Raw genomic sequence first — 19717 nt, forward strand, 5'->3', positions numbered from 1 at the left:
TAAATGTGCTTAATATGTCTCCCCCGCTTCATCCTATAGTGTTTTCTTCATCATACTGTATTCTTCCGTTGCTTCTTTGAGTCATCAGCAGCCATTTGTAGTGGTTGGCTTCTTTATTACTTGGCAAAGTGAGTCAGTGGCAGTGAGAGGCCCCCCAAGCGAGATTAGAGAATGCGTGTCGGCCTGTGTGCGTGCTGACACATGCATGCCAAAGACGATTGAGATTTAACAAGCTCCAGTTCCGCTCTCCGCTGCCCCCCACTTTTATCTCTACACTCTGACTCCATGCCCTCTCTGCCCTGTACAGTACTTTGGTTGAAATGCCGTTGCCTTTTCCCATGACGTTGGTGCCCCATTGATAACCTGAGGTGTCTCACTAGTTGGACTTAGAAACAGCATGAAATCTACTCCCACTACTGGACTCGTGCTTTAGAAAAGGGGCTAGCTTTAGTGCTGTGCCAGCAGATTAAAGAGTAGTGGAAACATGTTATAATGGCGTACAGTGGGTGTACATCAATTAATGCAACGTGGTCAGGCTAGGTAATCTTTACGGCCCCCAGACTCTCTGTGGCACAGCCCCCTCATAAGTTCCCAGACTAAGCCGTCGCCTCACCGCCGTCTCCCTGCCATCAGCTCGGTGGGCACACACACACGTACAGTACGCACTCCACCGGCTCAGCTCTACTGCTTATTGGAACCAGGAGGCCGAGCTTGTGTTAGCTCGCTCACATGTTCACGTGTGGGCAAAGCTGGCGTGTCTCACACAGCTGTGTTCCATTAGTGGCGTCTACTGCCATGCCGACACCATTCCTTCATCACACTGTCTCAGGCGAGCTCAGAAATACACGTATATGTGCACATATATACGTGCACTGGTAGCAGATTCCAGTTGGACCTCTTGTTTATCTCAACTGGAAGGGAGATCCCAAGAGTCGAGCTTGTGAGACACACCAACGTCTGACAGGCCGTGTTTCTGCTGGGAGAAACAGAATTGGCATTAGCAAGCCAGCGTTCGAAAAGCATGCACAGCGACGTCCTAAACTTGTCAAACATCTAATTTTGTCGCGTGGCCTGAGCAGAGGTGACCTGCCTGCTCTCAGCCGGCCAGACTCAAAGGAATAAACTAAGACAGAGAAGGGGAGCAGAGGTTTGAACGCAAATGCTGACAACCCAAATAAACTTCAGTGGCCTGTGTCAGCCTCCTGTGGCTCTAATCTCCAGCTCTGATCGGAGCAATTCAATGACAATAGTGCACACAAGCAAACTAATACGCCCCCATGTTTGTTTCTTCTGGCTGTGAGTCTGAAGCTGACCACCCAATAGGCAGGATAGGTGTGCTTAGCAAGATTAGCAATACACACAGAGAAATCATGAGCACAGAGAATCCGCAATCTAATTAACTTAGAAAGTGGATTACTTTCCATCGGGTGATAGTTTGCTCTTAACATTGTTCTGTTAGATAAATCAAAAATAGCATTTCAGAATAATCATGAACTAAGTGCGACTGACTGTGTCACCTTTAGGACGATGCTAATGATCGTAGCTGAGACAGGCCTCTGCCACCCCCCGCCACACTGAATTGAATTAGGCAGGTATAGAAAATGGATGGGTGAGATGTGTTCACATTTCTATCCACAGTAGAGTGTCTGGCTTAGAGAGGGACGGCTCATTTTCCTGAGCGATTGGGTGTGGAGAAGGAACACCGGAGAGTGAAGACTTGTCTGGAAAGAGAGCGCGGCTGGTCTGTCAGGAAGGGTGGGAAAGGTTTGATTGACATCTCCGTGCCTCGAGCGTTGCTTTGGCAGGAGCCCCCTTGCAGTAGTTGAAGTCTTTCCATGGGGCCCAACGCTGCTTAAAGCCACCTGGTTAGAATACCACAGGAGTCAAGGTTAGCCCACTGGACTTATACAGTACATCCTTGTTTTATCATAAGTCAGGTCAGTCTGACTCGGATGCACAGCCAGTCTAGACGATTAGTTTGAGCTTTCTTGTTTTTCTTTTCTCATTGCCTTCACTGCTTTCATTTCGTTCACAAAGACTGCATCGATTCACTGAGCAAAGCACCATCATTTCCCAAACTCACCCCCCATCCAGACTGCCTGAGGGAAAGGCAGGCCATGCTCATCATGTGTGTTTGTCTGTGTGCCACTCTTACTCATTCTCCTGTCTGTTCTTTACACATCCTTTCTATTTCATCCCGCAACACCACTGTAATCCAGTTTGATTTCCTGCATGCTCCACTCCGATGTTAATGTCGTACTGCATGGTCTTCTGCATGTGAATCTACTCCTCCGCTGTCAGATTAAGCACCATCTCTAAACTCAAATTTGTCTCATTTGTGATCGGTGTTTTCTGTCTATCTGGTGGGAAAAAAAATGTTCCCTCTAGATTGCGATTGGAGAGTGCTACCGAATTCACCAACTTCACGAGGGAACCAAGTCATTTGTTGGGAATCCTTACGTCGCAGCTCTCTACAAACAGGTGAGCTCTGCAGAAGATTATTGTCATATGTGTCTTTGTCTGAACATAGTTGGCAGCTTCGTGCTCGTTTCATCGGTTTTGTTTAGGTTTGTGGAGGTTAACGTTAAAGAATTCCTCTCATATGATCACCTTTTTTTGTAATTACTGCTCTGGTGTGTTTTCCTTATATGTTTAACCATTCACCGCAGACACAACATTCAGCCGAGTCACAAGACAAACAGTTTCTTCTCATTCTAGGAAATCTGCAGATTAAAGAAAGACCAAAACAAAGCAGCAGTTTGATTTACACAAATAAAAGAGGGAATTACTGCCAGCAGTTACAGGAACTATGAACAGCTTCCTGCAGTTTGAAAGCATCTATCATTGATGCTTGTGCTAAAAAATCTAAATCTTGAAAGCTCAAGCAGTAAGGGGGATACGGGCTCAGCTAACAATGGATTGTAGACATGTGAACTGGTGTCATGTCTAAACGTTGTTGTGTGTCTTCTTGCAGATAGGTGTGTTTCTGTTCGGCTGTGCCGTCAGCCAGTCATTCACTGACATCGCCAAGGTGTCAGTGGGTCGGATGAGGCCCCACTTCTTAGATGTGTGTCAGCCAAATTTCTCCACCATCAACTGCTCACTGGGCTACATCACCAACTATACCTGCACCGGTAAAGACAGTGATGTGCAAGAGGCCAGGTTTGTGAAAACAATCCATACATGAGAGACGTTATTCTGTGTGTACTGAGGTGTACTGAGGGATGGAATACACCGGATAATCTTTCTCTCTCTCTCCTTCTCTGCACAGGAAATCCTTCTTCTCGGGACATGCCTCTTTTTCCCTGTACACCATGCTGTACCTGGCTGTAAGTTATCATTATTCTCTCAAACACTCGCAGCCACAGGGCCACACACATACCGACAATCACAGAAACAATAGCTCACAGACTGTGGAGGGAGTCATGGAAAGAAGGTTGGGTTCTGATTAGGGTATTCACCACATGAGGAAAGAGTAAAACATTGTTTTGATCCACTGCCCCACCTCCTCTCCTCCATCTCCTCGCCCAGTTTTCTATTCCTTTTTAAGCCTTGGAGATATGGATGGATGCACCCCACCTGTTTTTCTTCAGAGCAGCTGTACGTACACTTCCTGCTCTCTCCCTCCCACTCCACCTGTTGTGAGTGTCTGGGGGGTCTTAGCACCCCATAGACATGCCATGCTTCAAACAATCTAATTACACACGCAAAGACAATTACTGGCTTAAAGCTCCCGAAAGCATCTCCTCCCCCCTTTCCCCCCTGTTTGCACAGCACAAGTTTCAGCCTCACTCTGCACGTTACAAAACAGAAGATAGTTAGTGTTTTGGGTTTGGTTGTCTTGGTTACGAGGTGGTCTCGGCTCTCACTATTGACAGTTGAAGCTCTGGTGTATTGTTGTGTATTGCCATGCCGTGAGAGCTTGCTGCGGGTGTTTCCCAGCCTCTGGGTGAACCTACAGGCACGCTCTGGTCAGACCGAGGAAAAGAGCTGAAAGAGAAAAAAAAAAGCAGAGATGTGCTGCATCCAGACCACAGCGGGACACACCAGTTCTCCAGTTGTGGCAAACTGAGGACTGTGGCCATTGAAGGCTGGTCCAAACACCAGGACGGAGAGCAGCTGAGGGGAGAGGAAGAGAACAGTCTTCAGAGGATGTTTTGGAATATAAAACCGACCAGAAACCGAGCTCATAGCAGATGCATTCTTAGTGGAAACAGGAATCAGTTTTTGTTTTTTTGCTTTCTCTGTTATGTCACCAGTCATGTGACATCATGCTTCCATTCCCTCTCTTGAAGTATGCCTGAAAAAAAAAAAAAAAAAAAAACCTGTTTGAGCTTCTCATGCTGCCTGAGCAAGAGCAGCTTGCTGAAATAAAACAGTTATATCAAATCAAAAATACATAAGGACGGGTAGACACTGCAAGGGAAATCGCCAGCTGAATAAACATAACATGGTCGAGAAAAAAAGGTGACATTTTTCTCCTTTCTTGTTTTGTCTGTCAACTCAAAAAGAGGATATGAAAACAACAACCCCAGATCCTTCATGTGTAGAAACACCGAATGACAAATTTCTCCCTCATGAACCCTTTTTTTTTCCATAGATGAGCACATGACTCCAAAGCTCCCCAGTCAACCAATTATTTCCTTTCGGATCGGATGTAAAGGAAAGGTGTAAAATGACTATTTTTAATTTTACAGGCAATTACTCACTGAGAGCAGTTGCCAGATAACAAGCACAGACTGCAGAAAGTTGCTGCAACCATCCAAGAAGTAGTCCAAAACACAACCTGCGTTCCTACGTTCCAGCGTTCATTCTAAACTGTGCCAGCTGGTCGCGGGATCATATTTTACAGAAAGAAAAGGGACTGATAACAAATGCCCCAAATCCTTCATTAAACCTGTCGCTGAAAATGTGAGAGAAAACAGCTAGCATTGCATCTAAATGTCATTCTGCAAGGTAGCTCTGGAAAATCCAACAAGTTATCAAGAAGTATGTTTAGTCTCTAACAAAAAAAATCGGTCTCCACCTGTCTTTTTTTTTTATTTTTTTGGGGGGGGCTCTTTCGTCTCAACCTTGGCTGGTGTTTTTGCTCACCAGTGTAAAAATTTCATTTTCACAGTGAGATCCCCCCCCACGTCCCCCAGCCCCCAGCCATCCGCAGATTGGCCCCATTGGGTTTGCGAAGCCCTTCATTTCCTGCCGTGCTGCGTCTGCCGCTGATGTGGTTAAAACTGAGCCCTGACGGTGTCGCAGCTTGCCGAGATGCCACACAGATAACTGGTGCAGGCCACAGGACACGGTGTGGAGCGACACGGCAGCCGTACGGAACGACAATGTGTGCACATAGGCTTGTCTTGGGTTTTGTGTGATGTTTACATAACATTAGTAAATGCATGTGCGAACCAGTAGCAAAGGGCTTGTGGTTGGGTAAATTAAGAACAACATTCGCGTTTGTGATATAAATGGTCTTAGCCACAGCTATGCTTCTGTCTCACAGGATAGTGAGATGGACATGTAATACGAGCCCACGTTCCCATTCTTTCTCGCTTTGTTGTGTTTCTGTTTTCTTCCATTTAACACCGAGTCTGAGTCAGAGCAAGAGAGACAGAGCGCGAAGGTCTCAGTGGAATGAGTAGGATTCCTTTAGAAACCACCAGACTTTGTGTCGCTCTTGTCTCCTTCTGTCATGGGAATCTGTTGGGCTCCTTTTGATGTGTTTTACTGTCGTGTTTCTCAGATCTAGCTGTTAAGAGACAAATTCTGGGAGGACGACTGGGGCAAGGAACGTCTGGCCCATTTAAAGATTTAAAGAGACAAACTGAGGTTTCAGCCAGTCATTGACCCTCTCAATCGTCAAGCCTATCGGGACTGTGTGTGTGCAGCTTCTGCTGAATCAGGCTGGGACTGGGTTATCTGGGTTTACTTCCTGGTCTGCAGTTAGACAAGGTCACGTTGACTGACCAGGTCACTGTAACTTCTTGTTTTGACTAAGCTCAAGTCACGCCGCGTCGCAGCTCCATCTGATATCAGAGCTGTATTAAAACATGGAGGTTCAGAGGTCGCGCATGGCTGCAAGCTGTCTGACTAAAGTTCTTATCGGTAGTACTCGCCCTCTACCTGAGAACCACAGTAAAGGAAGCCTGAAGTCTAAACATCCCTGCCAAAGAGGAGGAGACCAAGACTAGAAGGGATGGGAGGGATCGCTTCCTCCTCTTCCGTCAGGAGAAGAACAATGACAGAGTGTCGTAGAGGAAGCGTGAGGGAGATTTACGTCCACACCTAGAAGGGTTCGTTGTGGATGGCGTTTGCTGGGAGGCACTGTGGCTGCCTTGAAGTATTGTTTGCTAGGCTAATGATATGACACAAATATGGAGGTTTGGGCCGGCCCTCGCAGGCCCTCTGTCTCTTAGTCCGAGAGACAGGAAGTTATGGGTATGAGCGGCGCAGAAACACAGGATGTCTGAGAAATCTGGGCCAACCTGTGCATTTTAAGTGGACGAAGAAAGAGCAACCCTGTGCATGTGTTTGCACTTGTTCGAGTGACCAAAAGTGGCCTTGGGAGTCAGTTGTTCCTGTTTTGGTTTCCCTCTGTCTTTATCATGACCCAGAAAATGGTCTTTTGGGGGAGGAGATGTTGGGGGGGGGGGCGCATCCGCTTTATCTGCTGTTTACTCTAATGGAGGGTAGAGAGTTCATCCCAACAAAGTGTTGAAGTATGCATGGCAAAGTATGCATATAGGTGTGTGTGTGTGTGTGTGTGTGTGTGTGTGTGTGTGTGTGTGTGTGTGTGTGTGTGTGTGTGTGTGTGTGTATCCCAGTGCCTCTCTGGGGCCGTACTGTTTTTACAGCTGGGATGTTTAAATATGAATCGGTCATGTCCGGGTCTCAGGCAGTCAAATGTGAGTGTGTGTTGTGGAAGACCTCATGTGTTTCCCTGCGGGTTTGGCAAGTCTGCCCGCTTTGATTCAGTCTAGACCTCTCCAACAGTAATAACACTCACACACAAACACACATGCTGCAGGTGCAGGGTTAAAAAGGCAATGCAGCATTATTCAACCTTTACAAACGTTTCCAACTAGTAGTGTGCGAGGGTCCAAGTCATGACTGACACCTGCATAGAATGACATTGATATTACCTTTAGTGGCAGGATATGGATCATGTCTCACATCATATACCGACTTTGTGTTTTTTTGTAAGGCTTTTAATGATTTTTTACAACAATCATGCATATTAACCTTTCTTCTTCCTATCTTCCCAGTTCTACATCCAGTCCAGGTTCACATGGCGCGGCGCTCGTCTCCTCCGCCCGTTGCTCCAGTTCACCCTGTTGATGATGGCCTTCTATACTGGCTTATCACGCGTCTCCGATCACAAGCACCACCCCACTGATGTCCTTGCCGGCTTTGTGCAGGGTGCCCTGGTGGCCTACTGCATAGTGAGTGACACAGAAAACACACAATCCATGCAAACAATGTTAAAGATGTGGACAATAGAGCATAACTAGAAGAAAATGGCAACCTTTTCCTGGGTGTGGGGGGGTCCTGCAGGTGACGCAACAGCAACACCCCCCGCCTCCCCAAATCCCTCCTTTTTTCCACGCCCTCTCCGCTCCGCTTTTGGTGAAAAGGAGAGATGGAGCAGAAATCTGATTCCTTTTAATGAACAACACATTGCTTGGAGTTAGGACTTTGTTCAGAAGTGTGTGTTTCTATTTGTGTGTCTGTGCGCTGGTGCGAGTGCGCGCTTTGCCGCCTTCATCGCAGCTTTTGTGACATGTCTTCACAGCAGTTGCCAGATGATTTTCAGAACCATAATCATTACATTGGTCAGAGACGGAGCCAAGGAAAATTGAATTTGGGTCAGGAGGAAAGCAGGGTGGGGGGTGTAGAAAGAAAGAGAGGATTAGGCTTTGAAACTGGAATGGGGCTGTTAATTATTTGGGTTTTCTTTTTATTTGGTGGCTGTGGTTCTGTCAGCACAGCAGGCTCCTGCTAAACTCTGCTGCCTCTGGCAAAAGTACGCGCACACACAAACACACATAGGCAATCCTTACCTTTATACGGCACCCGAATCGTGAATGTGGAAAGAGTTGGATTCATAAAATTAAGCAAGACCTTAGTGGTGGCGCCTGGGCAGACTTTGGCGCAGCACACACTCAGAATCACACGCAGCAAGACGGTGTACATGCGTGCCAGCGTTATTAAAGGATTTGTGAGTGTAAAAAAAGGCAAAAAACTAAAAATCAGAGAGTAGCTACTGGACACCATCCGCCTTGACAAGTGAGAAAATGATGTTTTCAGAAATGCGCTCAGTGTATGCGCTTGACCTCCGAATGGGCAGATCTGGCAGGAGGAGAGGAGGGAGGGAAGTGACAGGAGAGTGGAGCCTTGTCTACATCTTGGCTCAGGATGATTGTGGGTTCAATCCAACTCAGACATCCCACAAGCCTCCTACACCCAGAGAGACAGTTCAGCACTCACATTATTCACATCCACATACATTTACACCACATGTGCATGTGTATAAATGTGTAAATACAAACACACCCAGTCAAACCCCTGCTGATCAAGGCAGAGAGGTTTGTTTTACAATCCTTGAATCCCCCTGATTTGCGCAGTCTTTGTCGAAACGCACATCTGGGACTACTTTAGCTCGGCTGTTTTGGCCTCTCGGTAAGCAGCGGAGCAGAAATGACCTGACAGGAGATGAGTGGAGGCATGACAGGGGAGGTATTAAACCTTTGTGGCTCATAAGTGCCAGCTCCACATACTAAATCAAGGTGTTAGCATCTTTAGATCTTCAGGTGGCAACTGCACACGCCTCATCATTTTTTCATTTATAAGTGAAATGAGGAATAAAAGCAGGAGTTCACACTTCAGATGTCCAGAGCACTGGAACAGATATGTTTGAATGTCTCTTTTTTGACTTACTACATGTGCTGTGGGTGTACAGTGACTGTTGTTTCTATATTAGAAGTCACAAGTGTTGATGTGTCCTGATGCAGGATTAGTTTGTGTTCAAAGTCCCCCAACACTGACTTTCCACTTGTCTTTGACACAGAATTGAGACGCAGAACAAAAGAACTGATCACTGGAAGAAGGGGTGAAGCACATAAAGTCTCTCGTGTGTGATTGTAGTTGTAATAGTTATCCTGAGTATCTCTAATGACTTACACACCCTTTTGAACTTTCCAGATGCACTTCAATAACTCAGTGCATGTTCCAGGTTTCCCCGGTTACCTCTTTAATCCCAGCGCACCCCTACTGAGTGCCAGGAAAGGAACAATACTAATGTGAATGAGCACATTCATATGCAGTGACGTGTTGGGCTGTGACTTTTTGGTAAACCACTGCTTTATTGCGTCTTTGTCCCTCTTCTCATTCAGTGAGTTTCACGCAGTTTCTGAGAACTAGGTAGATGCGTGTTTGGAGCCACACACGCCAGGCTGCGGCCGCAGGACTCTGGTCCATCTCTCTGGCCTCGACACTGACTCATTTTTTTTGGTATTTGTTGTGTTGAATTAAAGATGCAGTAACAAAGCATTGTTAGTAATATCCAAGGCTGCAGTCTTGTGAAAAAGAAAGTCCTCTCTAGTGAATTTACAATGTTTTATATATCAGGATGGAATATAAAATCATCTTGTCCTCACCAGGTTTTAAATGAGTTAAATACAACCTGAGATGAACCACAACAGAGTCCACCCTTACTGCATCTTTAGGACTATAGAGGGCAGGTAGCAGCCAGGGGCTGCTGATCAAATTCACTTGGTTCACTGATCCCCAGCAAGTGTGAGCGCCTCTATAAAAGCAGAAGTTTTGGCAGTTTGCTGATCTGGCACAGTCAGGTGGGTATTAACACAATGCCAAGTAGGAAAGACATCAGCGATGATCTTAGAGAAGCAGTTGTTGCTGCCCATCCATCTGGGAAGGGTTATAAAGCCATTTCCAAACAATTTGGTCTCCATCATTCTACCGAGAGATAGATTATTCTATAAGACAGTTCAGTGTTCCTAGGAGTGGAGGAGTGGACCGTGCAGTGCTCGAGAGACCTCAGAGCAAAACACAAGAGCTACAACTCAGACTCTACAGGCCTCGGTCAGCCTGTTTATTAAAGTTCTGACAGTACAGTTAGAAAAAGACTGAGCAGGTCTGGTTTGTTTGTGAATGGTTGCCTAGATAAAGCATCTTCTCTCTGAAAATAGTTTAGGTTTTTCAAAGTTGCATCTTAATAGCCAACAAGACTTCTGGGATAATGTCCTTTAGGAAGACAAGGCCAAAGTGCAGATGTCAAATCTACAACAGAATGTGTGAAAAAGAAAATAATCCAGTCAAAGTGAAGACCTCAACCTGACTTTTAAGATGAGATTGTCCTCTTTATTCAAATGACTGTATTCAGGTGGTTAAGCTGCTATTACAGTCAGAGATACTTCCGATCGCATGCAAACAGCTTCAGTTTAATTCTTTGAAACAGGTATAGGGATGTCTCGTGGGCACTGCGGTGGAGGGTTATTAGCATGTACTGCTCTTTCGAGATGATGCATTCACTTCCTGTGTGACTCAGCAATGTTAATGTGTCCGGAATTATTTTTACAGCGGTTTAAGGGCTGCTCTTGAAGGCACTTACATACATATGAACACACGTATATACGTGCCTTTAAAGGTTTTGCTGTTTTTTTCTAGGTGTAAACACATTAAGAAACTGCTGAGTTGCATTACCCAACACAATGAGGCTGGTGGCTTTGTATGTGTGTGCGCATATCACAGGCAGGAAGTGGTGAGATCAGGATAAGCCCTTCGCCATGGGAGCTAAAGGGTGATAGGTTGGAGTTTGGGTGACGCGGCAGTGAGGACCGCTGCGATTGGACGCGGATGGGAAACGAGCACCAAGTGCTTCCCACGAAGGCTCGCGTGACTGTCAGAGATATGACCTCATGTCTTTTCCGTTCTCCAAATCATATCGTAATATGCCACATTAGACATGCCTCACTAACTAATTCCTGTATGAACAGAGAGTCCATTTTAAAGGCATGACAGCAGCTATGTGTCATGGAGGTGTCTACCTACATGTCAGCCGCCAGTGGTGGGTCGCCAGTAATGGTCTTTCTGTGGTCAGCAAATGTCAAAGCTGTCGTAGAAGAGAATGTCTTTGTGTTGAACTCAGAATGAGATGCTTGTTGTTTCTGTATATAAATAGATCATATCCAACATTCCTCCAGGAAACAAAGATGAACACTGAAATGCCTGCTTGTTTTTCCTGTGGGACGTTTTCCCATATGAGAGCACCAGGCAGTGCTCCAATGAGAAGCATCCATATTGTTTTCCCATAGGTGCACAGTAGGGTGTCTTTAGTGGAGTTAGTGTTGAATGGCAACCCCCCCATCCCCACCTCCCTGGCACAAGCACTGAGCTCGCTTTGGACTGGCAGCGCGGAAGGAAAAGCTGCTGTGCCGGCCAGTTATGTGTGTGTATCTGCATATGTTTGTGTGCGTTTGCCTGCGGCTGAGGGCACTGTTGCTCATGAGTGACCCCCGGCCTGTGTAAGTGGAAATGATAATCCACTGTTAAACTGGACAGTAGTTTCCATGCTCCCTCTTCCTGTCCAATCCTCCCCATTTTCCTGTTCGACACATGATGTCATCTGGATTTCAGGAAGTGATGTCCTTTCTGCGCCCTCCATGTTTTCCTTTCTTCATCAGCAGGCAGACAGACGTCATACTCTTTAGTAGAATTCGTTCCTGGGTATATTCCATAAAATAAAGGAAGTTCAGGAATTCTGATGTAAAAGGGTGAGCCATACTTGGATCAATTCATCTGGCCAGATTACTCATCATTGCTAACTTGGGATTGCACAAAGTGCAGCGGAGAAGGATGATGGCGTGCTCCTTATCATGAAATCCCGATGCATCATAGTATTCCCTTTTTGCCAGCTCAAGTTTCCACTGCACACAGAGGAACATGCGGGTTCATATTCCCTGTACTCGTGTTTAGACCTGCCACAGTTTATCAGGATCCAGCTGACCTGAAATAACCTTTGGTTATTCAAGCAGCTGTGTTACTGTGTGATTCTACTTTTTCTTCCAGGTGACCCTGTAATAAATATGACTCCTATGTTCATAAGCATTGGTCATGTTCCTTCCCCAGAGTGCTGATTGGTCATGTGTTCAGCTATGTGAGAACCTGCTCAGAAAAGTTGCTTTCCCTTCTCTAATGTTCATTAACTCTTATGTTGGCTAAAAACAAGTCAAGCAGAGTATTTCTTGCGAGTCTATTTTTTTATCAGCCTTTCGAGTGAGTTACTTCAAATTATGCAACAAAAAAACCTTGGGGTGGGGGTACCAAGAAGAAATGTAACACGAAGTGACGTTTCTTTAGAAATAGACTTCACAACTACTGAACTTCACAAGCTGGGGTTAATTAATCGTTATAGAAATAATTGTGAATAACAGTCAGTCTTTTTCTGTTCATTTAAGCCACTATCACAGCATAAGTCGCATAATAAAGTACATGAAACTTATGAATAAAGAGGGAGGGAATTGTTTGCCCCTATTTTGCCGTGTGTCTTTGCTTGCCCTCTCCTCATCTTTCCGTCCCTCTTTGTCCGGCAGGTGTTCTACGTGTCGGACCTGTTCAAGCCCAGGGTGAAGCTGACCACGCCCCCACCCTCCCCGATCAAGAAGGAGCTGCTCTCATCATCCGACATCATCGAGAGGAACAACCACCACAACATGGTGTGAGGGAGGCCCAACCTCCTTCCCCGCGACCGAGGAGCCAATCACAGCGCTGCTCATCTCCCATCGGACAGTAGAATGTAGCGACAAGAGACTGTAGCTGCTTCTTAAATGGCATCCTCCTCCGTTCTGCGGTGCCCAGCGAGGCACTTCTGTGGACTAGGGTGTCAGTTTTGCACAGCAGAGTCCACTCTCATTATCCAGACTTATTATTTACTTTTAACTACTAATCCACATTTGGGCCCATCCTTTAGAGCACAAACAGAAAAAGAATTGGAGAGCTGAAAGGCAAAATTATTGAAGAAATTGACGACTCGACAGGCGGAGCTGAGGATGTGGAGGTTTGGTAGAAGTGTAACCACATGAAGGGAAAACACTTGTGAAGAAAAACCAATTAAAAAAGAAACTAAGAAGAAAAAAAAGACAAACCCCCAGCAGAGGGAGAGAGGAGCGGCCTCCTCTCCGAACTCTCTGTGGCCTTGGATCACCGTAGGACAACAACTTCCTGAGCCAAGGGAAGGATATTACTGCAATAATTAGCAGCATAAAATATTAACAGGATAGAAAAATATAACTTATAGCACTGTTTTTAATTTCATTGTCCATTATCACCACTTGCTGCCTGAGATGTTTGACTGTGAAATCTTGATAGCGCTGACATCACGAGACACGAACATTAACTCTGTACCACCGGGCTGCTGCAAGTTTCCTACACGGATCTTGTTAGGCCTTCATAACAGGTCACAGAGCGGTATCTTTCAGATCTAAAGCTTTGGAGCGTGAAGCCTTCTGACCTCACGTGTCTGTCTCCACATCAGCATGTCAAGCGTTTTGCAGCAGACTATCAGTGCGGCCCAAACTCGGGATGTTGCAGTTCTTGAGGTTAGATGTAGTAAAGGGGGGACGTATTCTGTGGAAGGAGGGAGGCAGACCTCCCAGCCTCCCAGCACCTGCACAAGTGGCGTGGCTGTGCCGTGCCTCCAACTGGTGTTGGGGCCATCTGTCAGGATTCCTAAACAGGAAGGCGATAGGTGGACGGAGTGAAGGGGTGCGGTCTGTCACCATGCAGAGAGGGTGATGATTTACAGCAAAGCTGGCACATTATTTTGGGATGATTTGGGCTCTTTCTGCTGGCAGGGAGGAGCTCTCACCCACCCAATCACTCATTGGCAAAGGATGTTTGTCTCTCACCGTGTGTGTGTGTGTGTGTGTGTGTGTGTGTGTATGTTTTGTACTGTCTTGTGCTTGTGTGGGTACACTTGTTGTGTCATTTCATGTATGCATGTGAAGGAGCGCTGTGACCTGTGAAAAGGACCCCCCCCCCTTTGATAAACTGTGTGGCAAATGAAGCAACTGTGCCAAGCTTGTGTCTGCGCGTGCCACTGTGTGTCGGAGAGCGAGACCAGGTGAACGTTATGAAAACTGTGGATCTAATATTTTTATTCTCTGCTGAGAAGCATTTTAACCTTGCATGTTTATAGCGTGTCCTGTATAATCACTAACAGTTGTACAGTACCAGATACAGAGCTCCTTTTTATTTACAGCCTACTCAGATATCTTCATCCAACAACACAGCCCTCCGTGTTGCACATCTTTTTCCTCGTATAGTCCGTCCTATCATTTCACAAAGCCGTTTTCACTCTCTTTTTATAAATATATAAATAATGTATAGATCACTAAAATTAACTCTGTAAGATATTGTTTCTTAACATGTTTAGATATATCCACTATGATTACAGACCTGTGTTCTTTACAAAATGCTGCTTACAAAGCATTGATTGACAGACTTTTGTATCAAGATAACTAAACTATTGTAGATTGTAACAGTTACCTTTGTAATATGCATTCAGAAAATACACCCTCAAATGTATTGAAATTCAATTAGTATTTTTGTATTGTCTCATTTTTTGTACAAAAGAAATAGTGGTAATGCTGTTTTTTTTCCTCTGCTAAATGTACTTAGCTCCATTATATGTGCTTTTAAATAAAAAGCTCATTATGAACACACCTTTGTGTTTGTCTAATGTTATTTTTTATTATTATTAGAGGTTGTCAACATGCTATTTCTAAAATGTTTTTGCCTGATGTGCAGATTTTTGTTGCACTGAATCATCACCACACTGTTCCTTCAGCAACATTTACTGTATATATGCCAGACATTAACATGCACTTCTGTTATGAGCTAATCAATATTTTTATGCTTCTTTTGTTAGTGGACACAAAGATATGGCTCATTATGTTAATTTCAGAGAGTTACAGTACGATTCACTGACTAATGATAACACTGACATGAGAAATTGATAATCATCACCAATATTCCTATTGGAAGACAAACACTTTACTACCCAAGTTATGGCGATCCCTGTTGTTACAGTAAACTCCTTTGCACTATCTGCCAAGTAAATTATTTTCACATATCAAACAAAGACAAATACTTTCGAGGAAATATATTGGGGAGAAAAGACTCCTGACAATGAAGCATTGAGGAGGTAGAGTGATGATATGGGGTGTCATGTGTGCAAAAAATGTTGGGGAGGATGACATTTATGAATGGAATCTTCAATGACAAGAAGACTCGCAAGGGAAGTTCCAGCACAATGATGAGTCAAATCAAGTTAAGGTTGAAAAGACTATCTGAACACATGCGGTGCCTGACATGAATCCAAATAGAACAACTTTTTTCAAGGAACTTTTTAAGGGAGAAAGGAGGAGCAAGAAGAAAGAAAGAAACAAGGGAACAATAACCACATGCCTGATGTTATCATAACAGCATGTGGGCTTCCTTCAGAGTCCAGTTAGGTGCAGTCATTTCTGTGGCACAGCTGATTTGAGGTAGGCTGTAAAGAAACTAGCACCTAACTGAGATTTACGGCGCTTGTGAACAGCTGGTAGGCCTGGGGTCAGCTATGTGTGGCTGTAATAGTAGAGGGCCTGCTGCTGAGGCAGAGAGGCCCATGTTGTGGTCTTGTTTGGCAGCAGAGCAGAGCAGAGCTGGCAGAGAGCCGTCACAGGGAGGCCAAGGCATTACATAGTGCTGCACAGCTCTCTGGGTGCACTGGGTGGGCGTCCTTTTCCGTCACATACTGTACAGTTCATCCACTCCCTCTGTTTATATTACACACGTCGCACTGATGTTAGTGTTCCGCCTTTCATAAAACTTCAAACCCAACTTCTTGTTGGCATGTGAAAAAGTTGTAATTGGTAATGTTGGCGATGCTGACATTTTGACTCAAGTCAAAAGGATTACGTCTTCCTCTGCAGGCCGTCAAACTCTTCCACCCAGAGCCTTATAAAAGCTTTTCAAAACTCTCTTTGGATTTACTCAAAAGTGCGTAATGGTTCTGTTTTAAAACAACATATTTAGTTTAGATATGTACGCAATATTTATCACACACTGCTGCTAAAAGGAACTAAGCAAGTAAGATTTTGCAATGTGAAAAACATGAAAAGGTTATTTTGACCAAAGTTTGATGCACTTGAAAGTGGAAATGAATGCATCATTTGACAGCTGGTATGTGTCTGCAACAGGTTTGCACTCTTCCGCTCTGCTGGACCTTGTTTGAGATTCCAGTTAATTACCATTCCTCTCTGAGCAGAGAGCCTAACAGATAGCATATGTATGCACATACCATGTATCAAATGACTATGTGAATGACCAATAAATGAGAAAAGGTACCACACTCTGAAAGCATTTCCTTTGCAAATGTACAACTCCAATTCTAAAGAGTTTTGACACTTTAAAAAAAAAAACAGAATGCAAGGTTTGAATATCTAATGAACCAGTTTTCTGATTAAAAATGTGAAGTCGTTTTAAATTTGACGGCAGCAGCTCGTCGCAGAAAATTGGGAAAGTGGCAACAGTAGAGTAGCTGGAAAATTACTAAAAAGAAACAACTAAAGGAACGTGTTGCAGTTAATTGCGTTAATAGGCAGCAGTTCAGTGACCTGATTGAGAAAAAGCACCTTGGAGAAGCCGAGACTCTCAAAAGTAAAAAAAATAGGCAAATGTTCAATAACATGTAACAGACTACTACAAATAATTTGAGTGAAAAGATTCAGAGAATCGAGAGACATCTGTGTGTGCAAGGAACACAGACAGTAATCAGTATTCTGTGCCTGTGATCCTCAGGCAGCACTGCATTAAAAACACGATGATTCTGTCATGGAAATCACTGCATGGGCTCAGGAACACTTCCAGAAATCTGTGTGTGAACACAGTTCTCTGCACTTCTTTGGTCCCAAGCTCATTCGAAATGGAAAAATGTTCTCAAGACAGACAAAAAAAAATTCAAATTTCTTTTGTCTTCTAAACAAAATAGGAGAGGTAGCCTACCATCCAGCTGGAAGACAACTAAGACCCAGGACTGTTAAGCAGTTAGTACCGGCAATTCCCTCGGGACAAGAAGACAAGTACAGAGATACCAGATTTGCTTGGACAGAGTCTAAAGGTCAAAGTCTAAAGTCCAGCCACTGGTCTCCTCACTTCCCAGACATTTATGGACAGCTGTTAAAAATAGAAGGGATGCTACAGTGGTAAACATGATTTTTTTTTTCACGGAATGTTAAAATGTCTGCCTTTCAATATTTGATATGTCTTCTGCGTTAAACACAATAGTGGTTTATGAGATTAGCAAATTTCATACTCTGTTTTTTTTTCTTTTATCTTTTTACAGTTTAAGTCTGAAAGGGCAATTTTAGATAAAAAATCAATTGAGCATAGCATCTCCGGATGAGTGCAAGTGCAGCAATCAGCTGGCAATCCAAACCAGAGCTGACTAACCAGCTCTTTTTCTTGTCATGAAGTGGTTGCTGTCAGAAAAGCCCACAGGCACACATGATGTAAAAAGCACGGCATAACAAGAGTGCTACTGTGGGCGGCTCTGGTTGGATTTGAATGTTGCTAGTCAATGTGTGTGTGAGGGAGATGGAGCTGAGAAGTGGTGCTCTGAGGGCTTTCTCGCTGCAGCACAGTCCTGGGATCAAGGATGGAGCCCAGTCTGGTTGGAGTGCACAAGGCTGCATGGCCATTTTACAGAGGTGTGGGCGCGGCTCTGCTCTTCCATGTGGGAAGTAGGAGCGGAGACTCCTAGCAGTCAAATGTTTACACTGTCAGTGTCTGTTTTGCTATTTTTTCAGCTTACATAAGGTGTGTAGACATAATATGATCCACCTACAGGACATATGCACAGGAAGAAAAGGGAGACGGCGGTGCAAAAAAAGAAAGTAAAAGACAAAGAACCTAGAAGTGTTGGTGCCCCACACCTTAAATGCTGGAACGTTTTCCACCCTGACTTAAAACACTGAAATATGGACACAGGCAGATTGATGAATAGCAACAGAGTCTAGAACCACTTGCGTATAAAGTTTTGCTGTGTTGAACAGAACATGTGGAACAAATATCTCCTTAATTCAACAAAAACAGCGACATTAGAGAAAATGGAACAGCCTTTCATTGAATGAAAAGAGGATTGATTTTGTATTAAAGTATTAACCCAGTTTCTTTTTATCTATGGAATTATAAGGGCTATCAGTGATTAAAATAAGGACAGTGGAGTGATGGATGACTCTCAATAGGCACATGTGTAGGCAGCGTGAGGATTAATGTCTGGGATTAGCACCGTGTCTTTGTCTCAGCTGAGAAGGTACTTTGCTTTTTGACATGAATGAAACCTCAATCCAGTGAGTGTGAAATGTTGGTTGCCTCTGATGAATCCTGTGTTAATGGTGGCAGACAGGAGGAATGGATTAACCTATTTTTTTTTCTGTTCCAGTTTTAAGGTTTTTTTTTTTTCTTTTTAACTTTTTTAGGCGCTAGTGGCCTTTAGAATTATTTCTGAAGAAATATTCTGTTTGACAAATGAGCTAAAACATCTCAACAAACCGAATCGCAATAATGCTACGTACGGACAATATCATTGGATGGAACATAATATTTGGTACCTTCCCACTTAAAGCGATACACCGGAGTAGATTCAACCTGGGGTCATTTGAACCGTGATATCCAGCCAAGTAGCCCACCCGCAGTTTTTTCGATATTGGCTGAACATCAGCTGAGTTACTGAGTTATCCCGAATAGCTTCGTACAAGGGTTAATGGATCCTGGTCCGTATCTCCAAAATAACCACACTAAAATCACATGCCATGACACCAAACTTCTACAGTAGTACAAATATGGTCTGTACTCACAAAGCGATGCATTTGGAAGTTTGAAAATAGTCCAGGAGTTTATTATTGTCAACACAAGCCTGATAGCTTTTCTGCTGCTAAAGCTGCGTCGACGTCACTTCCTTGATCTGGGAGCTTCAAAGTAAGATGAGGGTTGATCTACTACTGTAGACAACAAAGCAAGGCTGCTCAATTTCTCCATTGATAAAATAATTTCACAACTCTACAACATAAAAATTCATAAAAAAACATGTAGAATATAGCATATATCGAAAAAACTGCGGGTGGGCTACTTGGCTGGATATCACGGTTCAAATGACCCCAGGTTGAATCTACTCCGGAGTATCGCTTTAAGAACAATATCAATAAAGTTTATCAATAAGTTTGTGTATTTTCTCTCCATCCTTTTCTCTTAACCAAAAGCAGAACCAAACATTGTGCACCACTTTTATTATCAATGCTTTTTAGCACTGCAAAATGGGATCTTTTAAAATCAACATTGTGTACAGTGTCAAATGAGCCCATGGTCCTCGCAAATTGTCCTAAAAGCCCCCCTTTTTCTTTAAAAAGCACCCATTTACTCAGCGTAATGTGTCACATGGAGGCTATGAAAAAGGCAGCAACAACTCGTGGAACACAAAAAGAGACGAGACTGAGTGATTTTAACTTTCTGAAAAACAGCTGGCTGCTCACTCTTTCAGTTCTGCTATGTGGCGCTGACTTCCGTGGTTCAGTCAAAATCAACAGACAAGCTGCATTGTCTCAGAGAGTTGTGATCACCAGAAGTGGCTGTCCAACACAGCTTACAGAAAACCGTGTTAATG

The 19717-nt window shown here is 44.2% G+C and overlaps 1 protein-coding gene across 2 annotated transcripts in view; it reads left to right on the forward strand.

Annotated features, from left to right (window-relative positions):
• plpp3 (phospholipid phosphatase 3) overlaps positions 1-14735 on the forward strand; it is a 28976-nt gene extending 14241 nt beyond the window's left edge. For both annotated transcript variants that reach the window (XM_075484632.1, XM_075484630.1), the window contains exons 3-7: positions 2389-2481; positions 2975-3162; positions 3272-3329; positions 7260-7436; positions 12606-14735. In XM_075484632.1, the coding sequence (XP_075340747.1) occupies positions 2389-2481; positions 2975-3162; positions 3272-3329; positions 7260-7436; positions 12606-12734 (645 nt within the window). In that variant the 3' untranslated portion in view covers positions 12735-14735. The remainder of the gene's footprint in view (positions 1-2388; positions 2482-2974; positions 3163-3271; positions 3330-7259; positions 7437-12605) is intronic.
• The last annotated feature ends 4982 nt before the right edge of the window (positions 14736-19717 follow it).

Source organism: Odontesthes bonariensis, chromosome 15 (genome assembly GCF_027942865.1).
Source record: "Odontesthes bonariensis isolate fOdoBon6 chromosome 15, fOdoBon6.hap1, whole genome shotgun sequence".
In the NCBI taxonomy this organism is placed as follows: Eukaryota; Metazoa; Chordata; class Actinopteri; order Atheriniformes; family Atherinopsidae; genus Odontesthes; species Odontesthes bonariensis.